Source organism: Ananas comosus, linkage group 7 (genome assembly GCF_001540865.1).
Source record: "Ananas comosus cultivar F153 linkage group 7, ASM154086v1, whole genome shotgun sequence".
NCBI classification, from domain to species: domain Eukaryota; kingdom Viridiplantae; phylum Streptophyta; class Magnoliopsida; order Poales; family Bromeliaceae; genus Ananas; species Ananas comosus.
In genome coordinates, this window is record NC_033627.1 from 1,627,760 (window position 1) to 1,652,326 (window position 24,567).

Here is a 24,567-nt window from a genome sequence, read left to right on the forward strand (position 1 = left end):
GGGATGTCACAACCAAATGATAGTAACAGAGGATCTTTTCCTTCATAAAAAGAAGAAAAAAAAGGAATGCAAATTGAATAGAAATACATCAGGGCCAGCATATTGTGTGCCAGTTGAAAATTTTACTGCCTTATAAACCTTTTGACATCAGATATGTAGTACTATTCAATAAAGAAAAAAAATTACAGAGATACAGAGGCAAAAAAGTACGCAGATAATGAGTTTAAATCATGCTTCTGAGCTCTGAGCTTCAAAGTTACTCGAGAACGCTTTACATCGCGCAGACGAAGGGATTACCAAGGAATTTCCTGACCGTCCCAAGCGAAGAACTTCCCATTATCGCTGCTCTTAACATTATCGATGATATTCAGAAGCTTTTGCACGGCGAATCCTTTGGTGAAAAGCTTACCCTCCGGTACGTTTCGCTGGAACGGTCGTGAAAGGTCGGTGTCGACAGTTCCCGGATGCAATAGAATGCAAACAATTGGATCCTTCTTCCGAGAAAACTCCACAGATACAGTTTTCGTCACTGCAGATATAAATAGATGATTCTGTAAATTGGACTAATCTATGCAATTATTGACATTGGCACTGATCATTATCATCCAAACCAGTGAGGCAAAGAACACTATTCCCAATTCTTGGTTTTGAGGCCATATATTTCCAATCATAGTACCCTCCTACAATACCGATACTCTCGCACTTGAAATTCCGAAAATTCTTCAGTTAGTAATTTTAGAAATGAGTTAGGAAATATCAAACATAAGTCGCAAGTACGAAGCTAAGTGTAATGTACGTAGAATCATGCTAACAACTAACACTGCTGCTGATAAAATACGTCAGAGAATGAAAAGAGAAAGCGAGTTAAATTGCATACACTGATTTAGCGCCGCTTTTGAAGCTCTATAGGAATGCCATCCCCCCAAACCGTTGTCGCCGATGGAACCCACTCTAGCGCTTAAGTTTGCGACCACGGCGAATTCTCTCTCTGTTCCAGAGCCTCCACCCATCTTCAGTAACGGCCACATGTGCTATTTAACATCTCTTCTCATATCAATCTCAAGCTGCACTTTTTTCATAAGCAGAAGCTGAAAGAAATTAGTGAGAATACACTCTACCTTAATCACTAAGATGGGGCCGACGGCATTAACTTCGTAAGTTAGCAGCAAAGACGACTTCTGCACTTTGCTCAGTGTTGTTTCTGAAACCATCATTAATTCAAAAAAAAGGTTTCAGCGAACACAATCGTGAATTCGCCTAGGAATCAGATAAATACGAAGCATTGAGTTAGATCCATCCGCGAACCTGGTTGGAGTACATTAGGTATCGAAAGAATTCCCGAAGTATTAACGAGTAGGTTAAGCGATCCGTATGTTTCACTAACAGCGCTTGCTGCCGCCTGCCACGACATACCGTTTTCAGAAAAGTAAAGCTGTCTCTTAAGAATAAAAACTTAGAAATGTTATAAATATCTATCCATATTAAAAAAGAAAAGAGAAACATCCGCACTTTCAATTGCAATTGCAAATAATGAAGCGAGAATATGTCTCTGATGAAATGATGAAACATATACCTCTATGGTGGTTTCATTCGTCACGTCCAGCGGGAGTATGTTAAGGCGATTTTCGTATTCTTTTTTCAGTTTTAGAAGATCGGCTGCGCCGTCGGGGTTCCGACATGTCGCGACGACGCGCCCCTCTTCACTCCTCTTCAACAATTGCCTCACCTATCATGCATACACCATGCACTACAAAGTTTGAGAATGCGAATGCGCCGAAGTTCACACTCATTTATCTAAATACTATGTTACAAAGTTTGTGATGCTCTATTTTTTGGCCATATGAACTGAGAATTTTGTTAACAATTAACTGCTCATACTTGTTGTTTGATTTTAACAAAAAATACACTGTATCATTAGCTAAGAAGTGGAGAAACCCAACAAACTTAATAAAATCATCATTCAATCTAAGCAAATTCCCAATTCATTTGATAACAACGGCTCAAATCAAAAAATTAACATAATTCGAGAGAGCGTTTGTTTAAATAAAAATAATAATAATAATAATAAATAAGTTAAGAAAGCAAAACTATCTGTCTCAAAATTGCTCGGAGTTGAGGGAAATTTCATACATTTTAACACCAAATTTTAAATAAATAATAGAAAAAAACAGAGACAAAAAAGTGGGGGGGGAGGGGGAATTAATAAAGTATACGGACGAATTCGAGGCCGATTCCTCGAGAAGCGCCCTGCACCATCGAAACGCCGCCTTGGAATCGCGTCGCGGCCGCAGCCGCAGCCGCGGTGGAGAACGCGGCTTTTCGAAACGACGACGATCGCATCGCGAGCCGCGGTGGCGCCACCACAAGCTTCAGCATGGGCTTTTTTATTTTGTTGAGTATAATAAATAATATACCGGTTTGGGCCAAGCCTTTTTACTTTTTCTCTCTCTTTTTCTCTTTTATTTATAATTTATTTATTTTTTTCTCACAACACTTTAATGCGATGGTTAAATAAAAAAAAAAAGAAAAACTTATCTCCCAATATGCACTTAATTTTTAAAAATAAAACCTCTCTACAAACCTACTAATCATTTTTTTGTCTACGGGCCTTCATTCTAATTTCATCAAATATTTATTTTTAACGTCAAAATTAATTTTACCCAAATTGTCTTTATGCTTCTCCAATTTCTTTCATATTCGAAATATCATGAGAGAGAAAAGAGAAAGATAAAATAAAAAATATATATTGGCCATTTTATTAATTAATTTTATTAATTATGTTTTTGATCTTCCGGAGGAGTTAATATACCCCTCCAACGAAGTTCATTAAATTATAAAATCCACAAATCAATATAATAATAATAATAGATTCATGCACTTGTACGTACGTGTACCGCTTCTTCGTTTGGCACCAGAGAGTAGCACGTTTCCACAATCTCAACCACTACTTTTGCACATAAAAATGCACGACATGCACTTCACATGAAGCAAAGAAACTGGAGTAATAATATGAACAATTAAACCAAAGCCAAAGTTAATTAATGACCTTGGTTTTATTACATAACATTAGGTTAATGGACAGTGACCACACGCCATGCAACGCATGCATACCATACTTAACCATCAAAATTCATTGTGAACTCTTCATAAGCGCGACTAAATCAGTACGCATAAAGCTTTGCTAACTCCTGCAGCGCACCGTCGTCGGCGTCGACCTCCGGGTCCGCGTTCTCCAGCATCCACAGGAGGTGATCAAACAAAACGACCTCGCACTTCACCGATATTCCATCCTCCGTGTTCCCCTCCGACCGATCGATCAGCGCATCCAGCAGTGGGTGATTCAAGTGCTTCGATCGTATGACGTATCGGCGTCTCGAGCTCCCCACGAACACGACGGCTTCACGATCTTCATCTTCGTCGTTCATCATCGCGGTCGCGTCCCAGAAATCCTCGTCTCTAGCGGATTGCGACCGTAAGCTGCTGTAGGAAGAGGATCTCCCCAGCTTTGAGAGGCTCCTGCACTTCCTAAGTATCACACTTATCTTCTTCATCTCCTAAGATAAAGAGAGGAGGAGAGGGGGGAGGAGAGGGGGACGAGGGATATACAAGCTAGTGACATGAGCTAGCGTAACTTAATGTACACTCGAACTAGCTAGTTAGTATGATTGTCAAATGAATATTTGTAATATGGTAGGTGCGATATCGCTATAGGCAGATAACTAAGAAGGGCATTGGTCCCGTTCCTACGACCTAACGAAGCTAACCCAACCAATATGGGTCCTAAGCCCGTCATTAATGTTAGGTCCCAACTATACAAAATTACGCAAGGCTTAAATTAACTAAAGTGTGCACTAATTAGATATATGTAGCTAAGAATATAGCTGTAAAATGAACAACTTCTACTAGTTATATATTTAACTCGTACTTTACTACAAGCAACCGTGGTCAAATTATCCAAACACATGCCTCGAGCACGGCTTTCACTCAGATTATTAAGCAACTATTTGTTATATTCTGACTTAATCTGGTAAATTAGATCCATGCAATCGTGATTAAGGTTGTGTTTTTAACCACAAATTCAACTTTAAAGCTTAACCTCCATAAGCAATTTATACTCAGCTCAGGCTCTCGTGTCCACAGCATGGTTCCGGAAGCTTCCGTCTGAGTCCAAATATGTCACCAAATGATAAGTGGTCCAGGTTAATTTGACAGAGGGCAAAGAGGAGAACCACAACCAATTTGGTCCCAACCAGACACTCTGGGCCCAGTTGGAGAGACGGTCCATGTTTCCTCGTACTTGGCGTGGTGGGCCCCATGACCGCATGTATGTCTAGTTTCGTGAAAAAGTTCTATATTATAATACTTAAATCACATCATCTATCCACAGCCAATCACATCTCTCCTTTTGAAAGTAAAATACAACAAAAGTATTTCTCTAATAAGCATGATAAAATGGATCTGATTGGTTGCGAATACCACATCAACAATATAAGTGATGCATTTTCCACGATGCAGTTGTGGGGGATGGGCGCGTGGCGCCCACTTCAAAAGGTTTGCCTCGCTCGGTTTGGGCTGGTGGTTGATAGGTCAGGCTCGGACCCGACCTCGAGTTTGGAAGGTAGCTGCAACCGCCCACATGGACATGAGGAAACAGTCCATGGGCTGGGCTGTCGCCTCCACGCTCCAAAGTGGGCCCCTGCTCTCCATATTGACCGCCCATTTTTACACATGAATTTACTTGGGGTTCTAAAAGGTTTGTTATGTAAAGCTTGAATTAAACTTGCAGTACAACCACCGATTACAAGGGGCCTTTTCGGTGATTGGAAGTGCAATACGAGATTTAACAGCAATATATCTTCTTATATTAAAATCCGACTCATAAGCTACAGTTTGGTAGCGTTACTCCCGCAATAATGCTTCAGAACTTAAAAATGAATAGACAACGATTTTAAATAAAAAATGTTATTTGACTTTAACGAATTACCAGTTGATACCGACATAGCCTAAAATGGATTTTCAGATGCTTCAATACCCCAATCGGACATAAGACCGACAAGCAACTGATTTGGTATAGCAACTTTCTGCCTGATCAAGACCAATCTGCCAGAAAACCCAACAAGTTGAAAAAAAAAAAAAAAATGCAGCACCAAAGTAGGTCGACTACTTTTCAGGAAAAGATTTTTTTTTTTTAAAAAAAGGAAAGGAAAAGGACCACTTTTATAACCACCAGATCAGGCATGGTTCCATCAACATGAATCTAATTATAATCAACAGGTTCTAAGGGCCCAAAAAGTGAAATTTAACAGGGTGCAACAACTGATTGCCAACAAGGTTGCTTCAGAAATCGAAAGTAATACAGCTTCCTCTGAAAGCTCCATTATTATCCACTATGTAATTAATGGCGGCTTAAGTCCAAGCTTAACTCCGAAGAAAGAGCATAATAACTCACTAAAAGAGTATAGATTAGCCCTGAAGCAACAGCAACCGCCAATGTTATTATTTAAGCCAATGTTTTAAGATACAGTATTGTGTGTCCCGTAAGCTACCGATTAAGGCACAAAGAGTTTGTAGCTATTCATCTTATCTATTTCACGAATACAACACCACAGTATAAGTATTGTCCTTCCTCTTGTCAAAAACAAGTGTTCAACTTGTCTCGCATAGCACATCACTCTATGGTTTATGAATCATGCGGGCGACCATGTGGGAATTCACACAAGATTGCCTGAAGAACAAATGAGCAAATGTTACTTACTGAAGGTATTATCAGACGTTGAAACGGAAGAGCATGACATCTCCCTCCTGTACAACGTAATCTTTTCCCTCCGATCGCAACTGCATTTAGAAGAATTTATTCATTAATGAAATTATTCTGCCTATGTAACTTGTCTCATAAGTAACTAATAGTTGGATTTATTGGAAAGAGCAATCTTACTAGCCCTTTTTCCCTTGCTGCTGCAAGAGAACCAGCTGCCACAAAATCATCATAGGATACCTGCCAGGTTATTGTCACTTTCGATCAGCTAAGAACCTAATAGAATGCACTTCTGGAACCAAAAGCAGTTCCTACTTGAAGCATACTACTTCTGCTCCACAAAGAAGCTGTTGAAGGAATTTTACGTAAAAGCAGTCTGTGCTTCTCCAAACAGCTGGAGCCAAAAAGCGCTGCTTCAGAAGCCCCAAATCAGAGCTGCTGCTTTTGAAGTCCCAAAACTCATTAAAGCATTCAACAAAAACAGAAGCTACAGAATTTTCTGTTTGCCAAACAGTGGCTCTTATCCATCATAGAAGTAGTTCTAAATAAATGCTCACAGAGCATGATTGCCTTTTGCATATTCAAAGTTCCAATCAAACCAAAAACCCTTGTCTTCCAAGCCAAAACAGATTGATGTAAATGTTCTCTTAAAACAAACTAGCATGCTTTGCTTTGCTAAAGCTGTTGCTTATTCATTGCCAACCTAAATTAGCAAAACCAGGGGCGCATCAGCATCATTTAATTGCACTGCTTATTAACTTAAAATCAAATTTTCTCACATGTAGCGCTTCAGCAGCCCCAAGTAGCAAAAATCCAACATATCAAGAAACCTGATACTTACAGTCTCTGCTCGAATGAAGCCTTTCTCAAAGTCCGAATGAATAACTCCTGCAGCTTGAGGTGCCGTCATACCTAGTAGTAAAAAATTATTAGTTACAAATTGACTGCATTTAATAGGAAGAAATAGTCGGTAAGTGGGGAAAGAAAACCAACCAGCAAGTATCGTCCAAGCTTTTGTTTCCTGAAGGGAAGGTAGAACAGAAACAAAAATGAGATGATACCTAATTGTAGATTTATCATCATATAGGAATGGTAGTTTAGAAGCTCCACCTTTTCTCCTGATGTAAAGTAAGTCCTCAAACCCAAAAGATTATACGTCGCTCTTATAAGATTGCCCAGTCCACTTTCATCAACACCAAGAGACCTCAAGTACTCAATTCTCTCATTTAAGGGAAGTTCAGTCAGCTCTGCTTCAACCTGATTCCCAATTAGGAAAAAGAACTGACGAAATAAGCACTAGAACATCCCTTCTGATTCTTAATTGATTCCAAATACAAAAAACAAAGCTGATTCCTTTTCCTGAACAGAAGCTTAGATATTACGCATGGCTTACAGAGCATGTTGACAATTTCATTAAGCGCAACAGAAATTAAGAAGAATTTTTGCATGAATCACATTATAATTTCAGGAAGCTGCAATGTAATATGAGTAACAGATATGCTATCATCATAAGCTTCTTCAGAAAAAATAAAATAAAATAAAAGGATTCAATATTGCTTGTCATTATTAACAGTAAATATTAGTTTAAGGATATGATTGTACAGAAATTAGTAAATTACTGCTCCATATGTATCTGCTTTGCCTTTAAATGCAGATGTCCAACCAAAACTTCAGTTCACACCACCTTTATATTTAGCCTTTAGTTGCAGGTACAGAAACAGAGCAATATTTTTAGGTTGCAGGTATGGAAACAGAGCAATATAAACTTAAATACATGTAATGCTTAGGCAACTATTGATGGAACTCATATCTACAAAAAAAAAAAAAAAAAAATCAAAAGGTGTCTCTAGGACATTAGACTGACATATAGCAACAAAATTATATGATCTGGATTCTGGACATCACTTTGTGATCAAAGGGACATTTAGTCAAGATTATCAACAAAACCTGTGCTGAAATTGTAACCACCCCAGATTGCAACTCTGATGCAAGATTTTCCACATCCTTGACGTGAAGATTACTAGAAGGTTCCGCAAGGTCAGACTCAGCCACATTAGCCACATATATCACAGGTTTCATTGTTAGTAAACAGAGATGCCGTATAGATTCTTTCTCAAGATCCGTCAATGAAACAGATCTTGCAGGTTTTCCATCCACTAGGGCCTTCTGAATTTTTTCAAGTGCTGACCTCTCAGCTTCCTCCTGAAATTATTGATCTGACAATTATGAGAAAGCCCAGAAACACAATGACTTGCACCGTATCTCCATATTTTGTATAGTTTACCTTTAGTTTTGACTGGGAGTCTTTTGCTTTTCCTTTTTTAAGTTTCTCTAACCTTTTCTCTATCTGCACTTCTTAATAAAGATATATATCAGTCATATCAGTAGAAGGAATATTTACAAGACTTCCAGCATAGAAAACAAGAACTGTGACAAAATGTCTTTGGTGGAAATTACCTTCATACCTGGTCAAGATCAGAGAAAACCAGCTCTAAGTTGATGACATCAATATCTGACTTTGGATCAACTTTCCCATTCACATGAACAACGTCATTGTCCTCAAAGCAGCGCACTACCTGTTAAACCCAGTAACCACCAAAAACGTCTAAACTAATTGTGATAAACATCCACAACTAGTTGAGTATCAACATCATCTGCTTGTGACTGTAGATAAATGAAGGACGCTAATAGCTAAATTATACTGGATCTCGCATTCACCATGAAGATATGCCAATATATAGTTTTTAAAACCTTACTAACATAGATATAGGAATAAATATCACCTTATCTACTAAGTTTTTATCATCATGATTATAATTACCAATATCAAATAAATGTAGATCACGAATTTAACACAAAATTTAGATGCACAGTGCAATGAAAAAGAAAGAACGAGCACATTGCAAGGAAAATAACCTGGAGTATGGAATCAACTTCACGGATGTGTGAAAGAAATTTATTCCCTAATCCCTGTAAGATAGGCATTCAATCAGAAGAACACAATAGAAATAAGCATACACATGCTAAAGGAACCCTAAAAATCACAATATATCTAAATACCGGTGAACATACCAGGATAAGAGAGTGAAATCAACTAATTTTCCATTATGACATGATTCACTATACAGTTTCATAAACTGGACTAGATGATCCAGTTATCAAGTTACACTTGAGTCAACAAGCACTTCATCTATATAATAACACGCCATGGTACACCATACACCAAAAGCATAACAAGCGAAAAAGGTATTCCTGCCAGAAGCTCGAATCCTTGAAATTTGAATACAGTAAGGGTGTAAGATACACTACATCAGTATTAGAAGGTTAGAGGTCAACTGTAGGCCCTATATGAAGACAAACCACTCCAATCAAGAATAGCATACTTCTACTGGGAAGGATAATTAATTGTCAATACGACAAGACACATTGATAATGATTAAAGTTAGCATTATGGGCCACTTTTGCATTTCCTATATCTCATCCTAGAAAATCAGCTTAGTTAGGATAGTTGCATATAATGGCATCAATCAAAATAATAACACAAGAAAGTTTCAGTATACAAATTTACAGACCGTCCCTCTGAACAGACTCATGCTGAATATAACTATTTGTGGACCGAAAAGAGTGCACAAGCAGCAAGATGAACAACCATTGTTCTAGATTTCTTTGTGGGATTGCGATAACCAACGTAGCATTTCAAAATAAAAAAGGTTTCTCCAATACTTTACTAGCAAACTCGATGCATACAAATGTACCTACAGAGGCCACAAACTGGACCTATCCATAGTACAGACTACAGAGTCTCCATGTATATCCAAAAATGCTGAATATGCAGGATTGCATCTTAAACCAGGAAAAACATTATACCTGTTAGAACTAAAACCGAGAAGATCTAGTTCGTCGGATGCGAAAATACCAAAAGAGATCCGAGAAAGAGAGAAGAAACATAAAGCACATAATATTTACGTGGTTCGGCCAACGGCCTACATCCACGGGCGAAGACGGAGCGGAGATCTTCATTATAATCAAAGTGGTGTACAAAATATGCCTCTCTCACAAAACCCTAATCCCAAAAATACACCCATATTCCCTCTCTCATCTTTCGCACTAAACTAAAGGAATAAAGGGTATATTTATAATAGTGGTTAAATCCTAATACAACTAGGAATACAAATCCACTAAGATTAGGAATATCTCAATAAATTAGGCATAATCTAAACTTAATTTAATGGGGTAATTAAAACAGAATAGGGTTAGAAAACCTTGCGGTACTAGAATTCGAGACATATTTAACAATACCTCTCCTTGACTGGCTCCTTTGACAAGGCCGGCGATATCAACGAACTCGATCGATGCTGGAGCAACTTTTTGCGATTTACTCAGCTCTGCAAGCACATTCAAACGCGGATCCGGCACACCAACAATGCCGACATTTGGCTCTATCGTACAGAATGGAAAATTGGCGGCCTGCGCTTTCCCATTCTCAACCTAAAAACCATGAATTATTATAAATAACAACATATCATCATATCATCCATCGTACAAAATCCAGCTCTCAGAGACAAAACATCAAACAGATCGTTGCGTACAAGTTAAAATGTAAAAACTGACTTGCTCGCGAAATATATCAAAAAAATAAAAGTGGAGACGAGTTTATCAACTAGGGTATCGATTTGAATGACAACGAAGTGACGCTGCGAAGTGTGGCGAGCTAGATTTGAGATTGGGGTGGGGTTTTGTGGGGGAGCTTACGACGGCGTTGAAGAGAGTGGATTTGCCAACGTTGGGGAGGCCGACGATTCCGGCCTTGAGGCTCATGCTGAGGCGCGAGGCGGAGGAGGAGAAGAGGCGGCGCCATTGCCATTGGAGGAGGAGAGGGGAGGAGGAGCACGACGAGTAGGAGGATGAGGCGGAGGAAGGGGCACGACTAAACCCTAGAAGAGTCGATCCCAAAACCCTAGCCACGGCCATCGAGGTGCTTGTGGTGGCCGCAGCGGGCGAGGAAGAAGAAGAGGAGGAGAGGGCGGAGGGAGCGACGTGGAAAGGGGTGTGGCTTTACAGGCTCGAAAATGGCGCACGTACGAGATAAAGAGGCGGTAAAGGGAACAGGATATTTTGGCGTGTGCTAAGCACGTGACACGCTAATTTAATTAAAAATTATAAAAATATTATCACATACGAGCATACAGCTACATAGGTGCGTGAATAAAATTTTTTAAAAATTTAAAATTTAATATATAATTATCAAATATTGTATTAAAAAAATTATTTACTGGATCATTTGCTAATAAATATAAAATTGAAAACATTGTTGTAATTAAGGTGGAGGTGAAATTTTAGCGCAAAAATAGAACACAAGATGTAATCTAAAAATTTTGGTTTCTCAAATCTCTAGTAATATTATATGAGTGAGGTTACGATGCTTCTAAAAACACGAAGCTTTCCGTGCTTTTAGGTCGTTTTCGATGTTGCGACTTTCGAATTGTCGATCGGCTCCGTTAAACTTGATCTAGAGTATTTGAAATATCTAGAATTAAAATAAATTTTATGATTTTTCGATATCATTTGCCTAGTGATCGAAGGGGCTCAAAATCAATAATTTTAATAGCCGTAGTGAGCCGTTCGCAAGTTTAATGGTGTAAAAATATCCAAATAACGTAAAATTTTGATAGAAAATTTTTTATACTATATAAAATAAGATGAATATCTTTGATCTAAAATTTTAATGTCATATTATCATATTTTGTAATATTTTTATCTTCAGCTGTTGATTTTGAGCCCCTTCATTCACTAGGCAAATAATATCGAAAAATCGCATAATTTATTTTCTAGGTACTTCAAATACTCTAGATCAAGTTTAACGGAGCTAATCGACGATTCAAAAGTCGCAACATGAAAAACTACCTGGAAGCACGGAAGGAGCGTGCTTCCAGAAATATAGTAGCCTCACTCTAATGTATTTGTATATTTATGCATATGACTATGTTAGTTAATTGTTCCTTATGTGAGTGAAGTTACTTGCATAAAACTGTTGTTGAATTCACAATTAGGTGCTAATTATGTTCCTATGATAATTTTACTAAATTTAGTGAAGAGCAATGCTAGATTTGCAATCCAAAATAGACTATAACTCAAAACACACCCATACAACAGCTAATTTATCTCCACTAATCTTATTATTTTTTATACTAAAAATCAAGAAGAGATTAATAAATTCTTGGCACTCTTGGATGATGACTTTTAGAATTATAATAATTTTTGTTATTTCAGACTTTGCATTTTTTTTTCTTTAATATAACCACAGGGAGTCCAAATTATTTCGTTCCTCCATGCGATCAAGTGCTATTCCCATGTGCCTCTTGATCCCATATATTTAAAAAAATCGGTTGATTAAGGTCTTGTTTGTAGTAATCGTAGGATGTAATATTATTCAACTAACAATTTTTTATAACACATGATCAAAAAAATATTTTATATAATATTAGATACAGATTATAATTCTTTTTCTAACAGTAGATTTTAAGAGCATGACTTTGGTATCGTAGAGTCATGGTCGAAACCTAAAACTCCATACGTTAATGAGAGCGGAATCAATGAAACTATTAGATTGCTAAATTCCATGTTATACCTTTATGTAAACAAATACACTCTAAGCCACTGTTTGGCTCGGGGTTAAGTAAAAACTTATTATTTCAGGAATAAAGTTAAGTTCAGAATTAAGGTGGGATTGGAATAATTTTGTGTTTGATTGAGAATTAGATTTAGTCCAGTATAAATAAAATAGTATTTGACTGGAGTAGATGGGATAAGAAGGATAGTGGGTAAAATAGTATTTTATTTGGTTGGAATAGTGGGGTGGAATGCCCACCCCCTAAATTGGGTGTTTGGGAATAACTTCGGAGTTATTCCACCTTTAACCCTGAACCAAAGAGGTGCTAAGATTTAAAAAAAAAAGAATTTAAAATTTTGAATACAGGGTGCAGCTTAAAAAGTCGGAGTACCCAAAAGTAATTTCGACCAAGAATTCGGATGTTTATTATTTTCTTTTTAACCATTTATTTGTACGATTAAATTAAATTCTCCTCGCGCATCACACAAACAATTAGGGACATTACATTGCTGCATTGTTACCTTCTCCGAGTGGTGCAATAATTTTAATTTATTTTNACCCCATTAAAGGCACAAAATTTTAACGATATATGAATGGACCCAGTCCACGAGAATAACTGTGGATTCTCCATTGTATTTAGTATCTTTTCCATCTCTTATTGCATTTTTATTATTTTTAAGCAAAGTGAGTGAGTAAGTGAATATTTCTCAAATATAAATTTATTATCTTTGTTGCACACAAATCGATACTAGTACGCAATTAGAAATTTTGATTTCGAATTTTGCTATCGCTTTTTATAGCTAAAGTTTATTAAATTACTGTCAATTTAGAGTCTTTACTATATACGCGATTAAATAAAATATATTTTTTAGTTTAAGAGGATAGCACCTTCATATTTTTAATTATGTTCTCGAGAAAAAAAAAACTATTGATAAATTTTAATATAATGCTTCGTTTATAGTACTAGTATTGACTAGTATTGAAGTCAATATTGTAAATAGAAAAGAAGCAGAGTAATATGCGGTCCTATGGACGATTCAGTGAACCAAGTTTAGCGGATATTTTATCAATAATGAGAGCCGACCCTTTTCTAGTATTAATATTTTGGTAAAAATAATTGGAAAACTTTTAACTGTAGGTGGATTTGAAATGTCTCGGTCGGTCTTTATTTTATTTTATTTGATCAATACTTTGGTTTTCTCTTGATTTTTTGAGATTAAATAATTATAATTAAAAATATTAAAAATTTTATAAAGTTTAATATTATCAAATAGCGTGTGAAAATTCTTATAATGAAAGATGAAATTAAAAATTTAAATAAGCAAATATTATAGATATTCACTCAATATAATTTTTTTTATTATTGAGACCTCTTTATTTTTAAAATTTTACAAAGTAGGTAATTTTAGCTAAAAGTTGTAAAAAATATTAAATTCATTTAGTAATTTTATCAAATTTAATAATTTAATAATTTAATAAATAAAATTGGATAACTTTATAATTAATAACTAATAAAGTGTTTAACTTAACTAAATATTAAAATTAAATAAAAAAAAAAGTTAAGGAGGCGGTTTGCGAAGTTCCTCGAGTGGAGGGGGTCTGATACATTTTTACCTATTTATTTATTTTGGCTCAGGCTATAAATCTACTTCTCATTATTTCACCTCGCTCCATAAATGCTACTCCACCGCCCTCGCACACCATCTCTCTCTCTCTCTCTCTTTTAATTTTTTTTTTTCTTCTTTTTTCTCGGGGGAAGAGAGAGAGAAAGAGAGAGAAGAGAGAGAGAGCGAAGGTGAGTGTCGAGGAAGGAAGCTAAAACTCTTCTCTCCACGAAACTCCTCTCTCTCTCTCTCTTTCTCTCTCTACGATACTCGTTTCCTTTCTCTCTCCTCGTTCTCCACTCCACCTCTCTCTCTCTCTCGCGCGGTCGCGTCTCTCTCTCATCCCTCATCTCAGATCTCTTGGCGAGAAACCCTAATCGGATCGGAGGAACCCTCTCTCTCTCCCCGCCTCTAGATGGTCATGGTCTTCGGAATCGTGTGATGCCCACGGTACTTCTCTGTTCGATTGCTTGCAGTGCTAGGCTTTTAGCGCTCGAGGCGAGATGATGAGGGGAGTTGATGGCGAGGGTGGGGTTCCTCAGAACCCTAACCCTGTTGCCGATCTCGGGGAGTTTGGCGACCCCGCGGAAGGTCAAATCGCTCCCCTGGATCTGTTGTGTTCTTTTGTTTCTTTTTTTTTTTCTTGAGTCTTGATCTATGTTTTGTGGTGTGATTCCTTTACCCCATTGATTTACTATTTTGCTCTCGTGTTGAGATTTGGTGATGTTTGTTCATTGATTTCTTGCAAGATATATTGATTGCTTATGCCGGTTCTTTCTAGTTTGGGAATTAGCCCGCAGTACTTTTAAATTACTTCTTACTAGATTTTCTTTTTTTTTTTTTTTGGTGGATAGACTATTTGATGGTAGATTCCTATAGCTGTTAATCAGAGATTGCTGTAATAAATGTTCATTTTATTGGATTTATGTGAAGGAGAATATTTTTGTCTTGATTGGCATGTAACAGTGTTTGGAATGACATTCGTGGGTTTGAAATTTCTAGCTATTTAGCTGGAATTCGGCGAGCTTACATTATGAGCGTCGGCCAATTGATTTTCGAACTTAGTATGTTTGTTGCAGTTGCAATGTTATCATAATTTACTCCTTAGTCTACAGAAGAATTTAAGCAAAGTTTGCTAGTTAACTCTTCAACTGGTTTCAATTAGTCTGTTCTTCTTAGTTTTTGTAGGGCTGGCGGTTTCTTGTCGCTTTTCTGTTATTTTTATAATACCGGAATGGTGAATCCATGTTGTGCACATCATTACGACAAACCTTTACTTGTCCCTTCCACGTGCCTGATTGTTAAGTAGACGGCTGCTGTATTGCCTTTTTATTTTTTTGGTATACTGAATATGCATGTACCAGATGAATGTGCATGTTCGTTGGCTGATCTATGCATGTTCATCTTTTCTGTTTATTCTAGTCAGTAGATAATGTGTTTAAACTTTTTTTTTCTCCTTTTTTTTGGGCAGGGAACACCTGTTTTGATGCTTCACAGTATGCATTTTTTGGCAATGAGTTGATGGAGGAATTTGAACTAGGGGGGTTAGGAGATGCTAAAGAAGGTGATGGTGCTGCTGGATTTGGGCCTTATGATGAGGAATACTGTTTTTCTTCTGTTGGCAATAGAGAAGAGGTAAGTCTCACAGCAGGAATTAAGTAACATCCTAATTCCTATCGAACTTTTGTGCTGGCTGAATGCATAAAATGTCTTATTAGTTCCCAAGTTTAGAGCTATGCACTCTGTCTCATTTCAAAGGCTTTTTTATTGTTCCGAGTTATGGAATACTTGACGTTACATCTTTCTGTTTACCGTTATTTTTTGAAACATTATGCATTTTATGCATATAAGATTTTGGAACGTTTTAGATTAAAGTGACATTTTTGATTGAACTAAGTTTCCAAATCCTGAAGACATGTATGAAGATTTATCTTATATAATTACATTGCTACCGGTCACTTTTTGAGCACTACATTTGATGTTTTATGACGATCTGACAAGTCTTAAGAAGTTTTTTCCTGTTGCATTTGCAGGATGAAGTTTTAGGTTCGCTGTCTGACATTGACGATCTTGCAACCACTTTTTCAAAGGTTTGCGTCAGGATTTATTATCATTACTTCTTCAGAGCTTCAATTTGCGCATCACGCTTGATAACTTCAATTTTATTTGGTTATCTACACCTCTTCTTGATATTCTCATCATTGACAATTGCAGATTTGTATTAGTAAAGGGCAGTTGTGAGAAAAGTTTTTAGCCAATTAGTTTCATTTTTCTCTCTTTAATATGTATGCTCTCTAGCTGTTATTGACTACCCTTTTTAGTTGTCTATTATGTTTAAGTTTACATAATAATACATGCAAACTTGTTCTAGGTGTTTTAAATGCTTATCCTCAAAACTTCTGTCTCTTTTTTTTTTTTTAAATTCTAATTCTTGATCAAATTGTGGTATAGTTGTTATTTGCTGCCCATTGTTCTATAATACATTATTGTTCATGTGGAAACAATTTATTGAAACTCACGTATCTCTGCCTTCGTTATCTCACAGTTACTAAAAATAAATAATATCTAAATTTTACACATGCAACCAAATTCTGATCAAAACCTTTATTCCCTTATTGATTCTTAATAAAGCTTTCCTGAATTATCTCACAAGTTTCCTAGAAAATGGTTTAAATCTACTGTAGAATTACTTAATTATTGGATATTCCTTATTTTACATGCTTTAGCAAATGTTTCTTGAACTTTTTTTTTTCTTACAAATATCATTGAAACAACAGTTGATTTTGTGGAGAGGGATGGTAAAGGGCCTACTTTCTGTGTTTGAGAATTTATTTCAGATTTCCTCTTTTGGGGGTGAGCTGGTGCTGATTCTTATTGATTATTGTTTACTGTTCTCTCAAATACATACCATCGTTAGGCACAGCATTTAGACCTATGAGCTTGCAAACATTTAAAATCTTACCATTTCTTACTATTGAAGATTGGAGGTTCGATTGCATGCATTACATCCATTTTGTCAACAATCTATTCTCTCTTTTAGTCATCTATGATCTACTTATTTTAAGCGGTTAATGAACCCTGTTCTTATTGACTCGGTATTTTTTTTTTTCCGTCTTCTTGCCTCGATCAGTTTTTGCGTTGTGTTTTGAGTTAGATATTTATGGTGTCTTCATAATTGTGCTTGTCTTAAGTCACTTTGCTTCCTTCTTTAGAATAATATTCTTTCTGGCTTGCAGTTGAACAGAACTGTTGGTGAACCAAGGAATGCAGGGGTTATTGGTGATAGAAGATCTTTTTCAAGAGAAAGTGAGTGATAATTTTATCTTATACTCTGTAGGTTACAACATTTTTTATGTTCAGCTGTAATAGCAATATGGTTGGCATATTGCTTTTACTTGGTCTAGTATCTCTTCCATTCTTGTTATCCTTCTTTCATTCTCCAGCTAGATATAATCCTCAATCGATCTTTCACATTAGCAATAGTGCCAAGTTGACAGAAGTTACCGTTTTCTTGAGTAAGCATATGATAAGGACGAAATGATCACTTGAAGTATGTCATGTTGCTGTCACCGGCAGTGTAAGTGGAGTGGAATAATGGTTGTACATCAAAGAAGTGGAAAATCGAAATCAAAAGAGTCCCGGGAAATTCTTATGGTATTTTTTTGTCCTGTAATAAAACACTTGAAGAACAAATGTACCATCTGCTTTTTCCTTGGGCTCATTTGGTTCTCAAATAATCACCTCTTTATGTAAGTGCCCATGTTGTATAGGAAACACCTATCAAAAGGGACACATAGTTCAAAGAGAATGATTTAGTATGTGTACCATGATTTTGAATATTTGAATTCTGAACTGATACATAAAATGTCAGAAGATCTTGTATGAGATTAATGCAAATCGACTTTTGTGATTGGAAAATAGTAATGTCGTTAAATCTGCCATACTTTCATAAATTGTAAATTTTTTCGTGTCGTGTTGTATACTTTGATTAACATGTCAACCTTTGGTATTATGTTAATAACAGTACTAATTAGGCACTAAACATTTTAATGCCTTTTCTTTAGGTTCTTCAACTGCTGACTGGACTCAGGAATCAGACTATCCAAATTGGAGAGATCAGTCTATACTCGATGCTGAGTTCATTCAAGAAGGTAAACGGTGGAGTTCACAGCCGCATCCTTCTTCATCCACTCTTTCAGATTCCGAAGAATTGCACAGAACCTCTTCGTATCCTCAGCGACCGCTGCAACATCAAACAAGCGAACCAATTCTTGTACCCAAGTCTCCGTTTACTTCCTATCCTCCGCCAGGCGGACGGTCTCATCCCTCATCAAACCTCACACGCCATGCAAGCATTCCATCTCTCTCTGTTGACCTGCAGATGCAGATGCTTCCAAATATGTCTCCTTTTCCAGCATCTCATCATCATTTAGCTGGATTACCTCATGGAATGCATTATGGAGGAGATTGGTCTTTCAGCCCCTTAAATATTCCGACTACTAACCGGCGGCTAAACAGCTGGCCAAACCAAGTTAACCTCTTTTCTGCTGATCATCCCAATATAGTACCTAACTTGTTACAACAGCAATTACCTCATCCAAATGGTTTAGTGCCGCCACTACTATTGTCTCAGCAGCAACAGAGATTACAACAGCTCCAGTCATCTCTTCTTCAGTACCCACGTTTGCAGTCTCAATTATTCAACCAGCTTCATCCACCACAATTGGGGGACCAAAGGTCAAAGCCATCTCAAGGGGGAAGACAGAAAATGCGCAAGTCTCAACAGTCTTCTGATACAATTAGCCAGAGGACCGATAGTGGGCGGCCACAATTTAGATCCAAGTACATGTCAGCTGATGAGATAGAAAATATCTTGAAAATACAGCAAGCTGCAACTCATAGCAGTGATCCTTACATTGATGATTACTACCATCAAGCTTGTCTTGCAAAGAAGTCTGCTGGCTCCGGGCTGAAGCACCATTTCCACCCAACATCCATAAAGGATGTGCCTTCTAAATCACGAAACAGCCATGAAAAACATGCATTCCTTCAAGTCGATTCACTTGGGAGGTTCTCTTTCTCTTCTATTCGCATGCCTCGCCCTCTCCTCGAGATAGACTTGCCTTCTACTTCGGATGATGGTTCTGTTAAGTCCCTAGAACAAGAGCCTATGTTAGCAGCTAGAATCACCATTGAAGATGGCCTTTGCCTTCTTCTTGAGGTAGATGACATCGATCGACTGTTAGAGGTCACCCAGCCACAAGATGGCGGTTTCCAACTTAGACGGAAAAGACAGCTTCTCCTAGAAGGTCTTGCGGCATCACTTCAACTCGCTGATCCTCTTGGCCCAACTAAACCTGAGCTCGCCCCGAAGGATGATCTCATTTTTCTTCGTTTAGTTTCTCTTCCAAAAGGCCGGAAGCTCCTTTCACGCTACATTCAACTTCTCAGCCCCGGAAGCGAGCTTGCACGTATAGTCTGCATGGCCATTTTTAGGCATCTGAGGTTCTTATTTGGTGGTTTATCAATAGATACTAGTGCGGCAGAAACCACAACGAAACTTGCGAGGACTGTTTCTTTGTGTGTTCAGAGTATGGAGTTAAGTTCACTCAGTGCTTGCCTTGCTGCTGTGGTCTGCTCCTCTGAACAGCCGCCCCTTCGTCCACTCGGTTGTTCTGCTGGTGATGGAGCATCCATAATCATCAAAACTGTTCTTGACAGAGCAACAGAACTTCTGACCAATTCCCTCACAACAAACAACTATTCTGTTTCGAACCGAGCTTTATGGCAGGCGTCATTCGATGCTTTCTTTGGGCTTCTCACCAAATATTGTTTGAGTAAATATGATAGTATATTGCAAATGTTTCTCATGCAGTTATCAAACGCTGCAGCACTTGAATCCGAGGTGAGCAGAGCTCTGAGTAGGGAGATGCCTTTCGAGTTGCTTCGTGCTGGTCTTCCTCATACGAATGAGCAGCAGCGTGATATGCTGAATAGGTTCGCTCAGAGATCTATGCCTGCCTTTGGTTTTCGCGTTCGTGGTGGTGGCAGTGGGGCTATTACTTCTGAATCAGTTCCCAGTTAATGCACATGGAAAGAGAGAGAATCAGCGAAGGTATCTCGCTAGTGTTGATTCTGTCCATAACAGAGGTTATGACCATCTATGGCTTTCAGGTGACCCTCGTAGCTTTTCATTTCGCTCTTATGCTTGTTAGCTAATATTTACATCTTTGTAGACTGGTGGACAAAATGTTCATCCGTACATACTATTTTAGAGCTCGTATGTTAAGTTGTTACGGAAACTTTCTCCTGGGCACTTAGTTATAATGCCGCTCTGCATTAGCACTGGATATAGTGGGGCATAGTTGTACAGGATTCTCATGCTGCAACCTTCCTATCTGTTCTTTTTAAGGAGAAGGAAGCTGCGAATAGAATAGCTCTTTCTAGTTTTGGTTTGGCTGGCGAGGATAGCTTCTGTTTGGTTAAAAACTTGATGTGATGTTGGTATACTGGGCATCTGGAAATGTCATTGTTCTGCCCTTTTTATGTAATCTGTTTTGTGATGAAGCATCGAAACATTTACGAATTGTTAATTTCTCTACGAATGAACTTTTTTAATAATGGACAATGTGAACATGTAATATTTCACTGTTTGTTTATTTGATTGGCCGTAGTTGTTCTATCATTACAAGTGTAAATCTGTGAGTATGCACTATTTAAACAATTAAACAGTGCAGCAAATTATCCAGAGCACCTATGATGTTAAGTTACTGCTCAGTGACTCTAAGCCAATTTCGAAATGATCAGCTGAATAATTTGGATGGTGGTGGTGATCTTGGTTGCCTAAATGTTGTTCTCCGGGAAGCCACTTTTGTATGTCAACTGGCTGTTTCAGGTGATGTTTCTAGTTCTCGCTCTGCTGCAAATTCCGAGGAAAATTTTTCTTGTTAGTGATGGGGAAAACGTTAGTTTTAATCTTCTTTTTTGTTCGAGAGCTTTTGATAAAGAAGCTTTCTTTCTTCTGTATTTTTGTTTTTTACTTTTTGGGTTGTGGAGAGGGAGGGAAGTGGGGCGGTTGTGTGTGAATTGGGGCCTGGAAGCTTGGCTAGAACTTGTATTCAATCTCTTTCTATTAAAGAGGATCTCGTGATGCTTCTGTTAGCATCGCTAAACAATACAATTGGGAGTAGCCAAGTTGCCTTTTTTTTTGCCCAAGAGCAATCTACAGCCCTTAACAGCTTTAGAAGCCTAACACTCTTTGCCAAGTCAGCATGGAAGCAGAATTTTATTTTACAAGACTGTGTCCTATTCACGGTCTTTTTAAAAAATTTTTTTTATAATTTTTTTTTATGCTATAAAGATTCTATATAATTTATTAATTAAAATTTGTATATGATTGTTACGATTATATATAAAAAATAAAAAAAAATAAGGTTGTGAGAATTGTATGTAGATTATTTAGAGTTTTTATTTGATTGTTAAAGTTGTATGAATAGATTATTAAAAAATTTTAGGTTGTTAAGATTTTATTAATTTGTTGAAATGTTTTTTTTTTTTTGAGAGATAGGTAGCACGCTATCCGCTTCGTTTATTTCATTTAAAAATAAACTTAGCTGGAAATGTGAATCAACTAGGATTCGAACTTGAGACCTCAAGTACCAACCATCCACTTGTTTTAGGGTCGGTCGGTATTTGTTGAAATGTTTATATGATTTTTAGGATATATATGAAAAATAAAAGGAAAGAGACGGTGATTTGTATGAAAAATTAAAAGAGGACGAATCGTTCATCGTTTTCATAAAAACTATAAGTTGTTGGCCGTCTTTAAAGAAAATTTTATCCTGAAGCTTTTTTTACAAAAAAAAAAATAATAATAATAATAGTTTGCCGAAATATTTTCAGAGGGTTATTTATCTGAATTTTTATAAGGTTTATTTCGAAAAAAAAAGAAAAGAAAAAAGGGTCCCATTTTAACCTTGTTCGCGAATCCTTGTGACGGTTCAAATTCTACGCATCCAAGCTCCAAACGAGGGAGACCCCAAAGGCTATGTGAGAGAAGCCGATGAGCTGCAAACTCAAATCCGCGGGCGACGGAGCAGCCCTTGTTTTCCACCAGAATCTGAAGCTCACGCATCTTGCCAAATGCGGCCGCCTCGACGAAGCCGTCGCCGTCTTCAACGCCATGAGCACCCGCAACACCGTCACCTACAACTCCATGATCTCCGCCTACGCCAAGAACGGCCGAGTCGCCGAGGCGCGGCGCCTCTTCGACGCCATGCCCTCCCGCAATTTGGTTTCCTGGAACACCATGATCGCCGGGTACTCCCACAACCAATTCGTTCTCGCAGCCTCTAACCTGTTCGATAGAATGCCCGAAAGAGACATCTTTTCGTATTCCCTAATGATTACCTGCTATGCACGAAATGGTGAATTGGAGAAGGCGCAGGAACTGTTCGATAGAATGCCTGCCGAGAAGAGCTCGGTTTGCTACAACACACTGATATCGGGATATGCAAAGAGTGGGAGGTTCGAAGATGCTGTACAGTTGTTGAATAAAATGCCTTCTCAGAGCTTGGTTTCCTGGAATTCGGTGCTCGCCGGGTACACGCAGAACAAGAAGATGGGTTCGGCTTTGAAATTCTTTGAGCAAATGCCGGCGAAAGATGTGGTGTCTCAAAACTTGATGCTTGATGGGTATGTTCGGATCGGGGACTTGGACTGCGCTTTGGAGTTTTTTAGGAGGATTGACTCGCCGAATGTTGTTTCTTGGGTGACTATGATAAGCGGGTATTGTAGGAGTGGCAGGATTTTTCAAGCTAGGGAGTTGTTCGATCAAATGCCGGAGAGAAATGTTGTCTCATGGAATGCGATGATTGCAGGGTATGTGCAAAGTTTGCAGATAGAAGAGGCTTACAAATTGTTCATGGAGATGCCGGAGAAGAATGCAATTTCATGGACAACGATGATAAATGGATATGTTCGTATTGGGAACCTCGACGAAGCTTGTAAAATGCTCGGTAAAATGCCTTTCAACAGTGTGGCAGCAGAAACTGCAATAATGAATGGCTATGTTAGGAAGGAAAGAATGGATGATGCTCATCAAATTTTTAACCAAATAAGAGCACAGGATGCTGTATGTTGGAACACGATGATTTCAGGCTATGCACAATGCGGACGAATGGATGAGGCCGTGGATTTATTCGAGCAAATGCCAAGGAAGGATGTTGTGTCGTGGAATACTATGGTAGCAGGTTATGCTCAATGTGGGCAAATGAGCAAAGCTATAAGCATTTTTGAACAGATTGGTCACAAGAATACCGTGTCATGGAATTCTATCATCTCTGGTTTCGCGCAGAATGGCTTCTACGCGGAAGCACTTCTTTATCTCGTGCTCATGAAAAAGGAGGGGAAGAAGCCCGATTGGTCTACTTTCGCTTGCGGCTTAAGTGCTTGTGCAAACCTTGCGGCTTTGCAAGTAGGTAAGCAACTCCACGACCTCCTACTCAAAAGTGGGCACATTACCGACTTCTTCGCTGGCAATGCCTTGATAACCATGTACGCTCGTTGTGGAAGGATCCTACAAGCAAGACGGGTCTTTAATGAAATGGCGGTCGTTGACGTTATTTCATGGAATGCTTTGATTGCTGGCTTTGCCTTAAATGGTGATGGAAGAGAGGCAATTTCACTCTTTCGAGAGATGGGGCGAAATAATGTTAGTCCCGACGAGGTAACATTTGTTGGTGTTCTCTCGGCATGTAGTCATGCGGGATTAATCGATGAAGGACTAGCCTTGTTTGACTCTATGAGCAAAGATTACTCTATTAGACCTGTGGCTGAGCATTATGCTTGTATTGTTGATTTGCTTGGGAGAGCAGGGAGATTAATGGAAGCATTTGGATTAGTGAAGCAAATGCCAGTCGAGGCAAATGCTGGAATATGGGGAGCTTTACTTGGGGCTTGTAGAATTCACAAGAACCGTGAGCTAGCTAGATTCGCTGCGCCGAAACTGTTTGAGCTTGAGCCACATAAGACTTCGAATTATGTGTTATTGTCGAATATAAATGCGGAAGTGGGTAGATGGGATGAGGTTGAAAGAATGAGGGTTTTGATAAAAGAGAGGGGAGTGCAGAAGCAACCGGCGCGCAGCTGGATCGAGATAAAGAATAAGGTTTGTTCCTTCTCGGCCGATGATTCAGCAGAGACAAGGACAAGTGAAGTATGTAGAGTTTTGGAGGAGCTAAGCGCGCAAATGAGAGACACAGGGATTTTCCCCGATTCGTCTGTACTAGATTGTGGATGAGCATCCAAATCCTGTTACTGTTGTCTAACAGATGAATCAGAAAAGAGACTGTTCCCGTAGCATTCAAATCGACTCAACCGCATGCAGTTGAGTCGCATCATGAACCTTTTGAGTCATTTGATTTCATTTACAATCTGGTAGAATTGTATATTGTACAGTTTCACCACAGCCTCTGCTGATGATGGTTTAGTTAAATCGTTGAGTAAGAGAGACTGCAGAACCTTGTCATGTAAATATGCAAATTTATACAACTCATTAAATGTGCAATTTATGCTGTTATTGTCTATGGTAAATAAAG

The 24,567-nt window shown here is 38.1% G+C and overlaps 5 protein-coding genes across 7 annotated transcripts; 2 read left to right on the forward strand and 3 right to left on the reverse strand.

Moving 5' to 3' along the window:
* LOC109713210 (C-factor) lies at positions 74-2,431 on the reverse strand. Of its 2 annotated transcripts, none has more exons than XM_020237208.1 (6): positions 2,218-2,431; positions 1,574-1,726; positions 1,306-1,399; positions 1,119-1,201; positions 878-1,010; positions 74-529 (listed from the first exon to the last, which is right to left on the reverse strand). In XM_020237208.1, the coding sequence occupies exons 1-6, from the start codon at positions 2,374-2,376 to the stop codon at positions 294-296; spliced, it is 858 nt and encodes a 285-aa protein (XP_020092797.1). In that variant the 5' UTR covers positions 2,377-2,431; the 3' UTR covers positions 74-293. The 2 variants fall into 2 exon arrangements, with proteins under 2 accessions (XP_020092797.1, XP_020092796.1); XM_020237207.1 differs by having other exon boundaries at positions 85-529; positions 878-1,031; positions 2,218-2,427.
* On the reverse strand, positions 2,852-3,665 carry LOC109713211. The gene has a single exon (XM_020237209.1). It carries the CDS (start codon positions 3,549-3,551, stop codon positions 3,162-3,164), a length of 390 nt encoding a protein of 129 aa, XP_020092798.1. The 5' UTR covers positions 3,552-3,665; the 3' UTR covers positions 2,852-3,161.
* LOC109713208 (ribosome-binding ATPase YchF) lies at positions 5,442-10,834 on the reverse strand. The gene is made up of 11 exons (XM_020237203.1): positions 10,508-10,834; positions 10,055-10,243; positions 8,672-8,725; positions 8,221-8,331; positions 8,040-8,102; positions 7,703-7,957; positions 6,866-7,012; positions 6,749-6,776; positions 6,597-6,667; positions 5,936-5,995; positions 5,442-5,835 (listed from the first exon to the last, which is right to left on the reverse strand). The coding sequence occupies exons 1-11, from the start codon at positions 10,724-10,726 to the stop codon at positions 5,767-5,769; spliced, it is 1,266 nt and encodes a 421-aa protein (XP_020092792.1). The 5' UTR covers positions 10,727-10,834; the 3' UTR covers positions 5,442-5,766.
* On the forward strand, positions 14,072-20,654 carry LOC109712631 (protein PAT1 homolog 1-like). 2 transcript variants are annotated; one of them, XM_020236309.1, is made up of 5 exons: positions 14,072-14,560; positions 15,441-15,604; positions 16,003-16,059; positions 17,206-17,275; positions 18,034-20,654. In XM_020236309.1, the coding sequence occupies exons 1-5, from the start codon at positions 14,473-14,475 to the stop codon at positions 20,052-20,054; spliced, it is 2,400 nt and encodes a 799-aa protein (XP_020091898.1). In that variant the 5' UTR covers positions 14,072-14,472; the 3' UTR covers positions 20,055-20,654. The 2 variants fall into 2 exon arrangements, with proteins under 2 accessions (XP_020091898.1, XP_020091899.1); XM_020236310.1 differs by having other exon boundaries at positions 14,072-14,419.
* On the forward strand, positions 21,715-24,536 carry LOC109712886 (pentatricopeptide repeat-containing protein At4g02750-like). Its single transcript, XM_020236684.1, has one exon. The coding sequence runs from the start codon at positions 22,032-22,034 to the stop codon at positions 24,267-24,269; it is 2,238 nt and encodes a 745-aa protein (XP_020092273.1). The 5' UTR covers positions 21,715-22,031; the 3' UTR covers positions 24,270-24,536.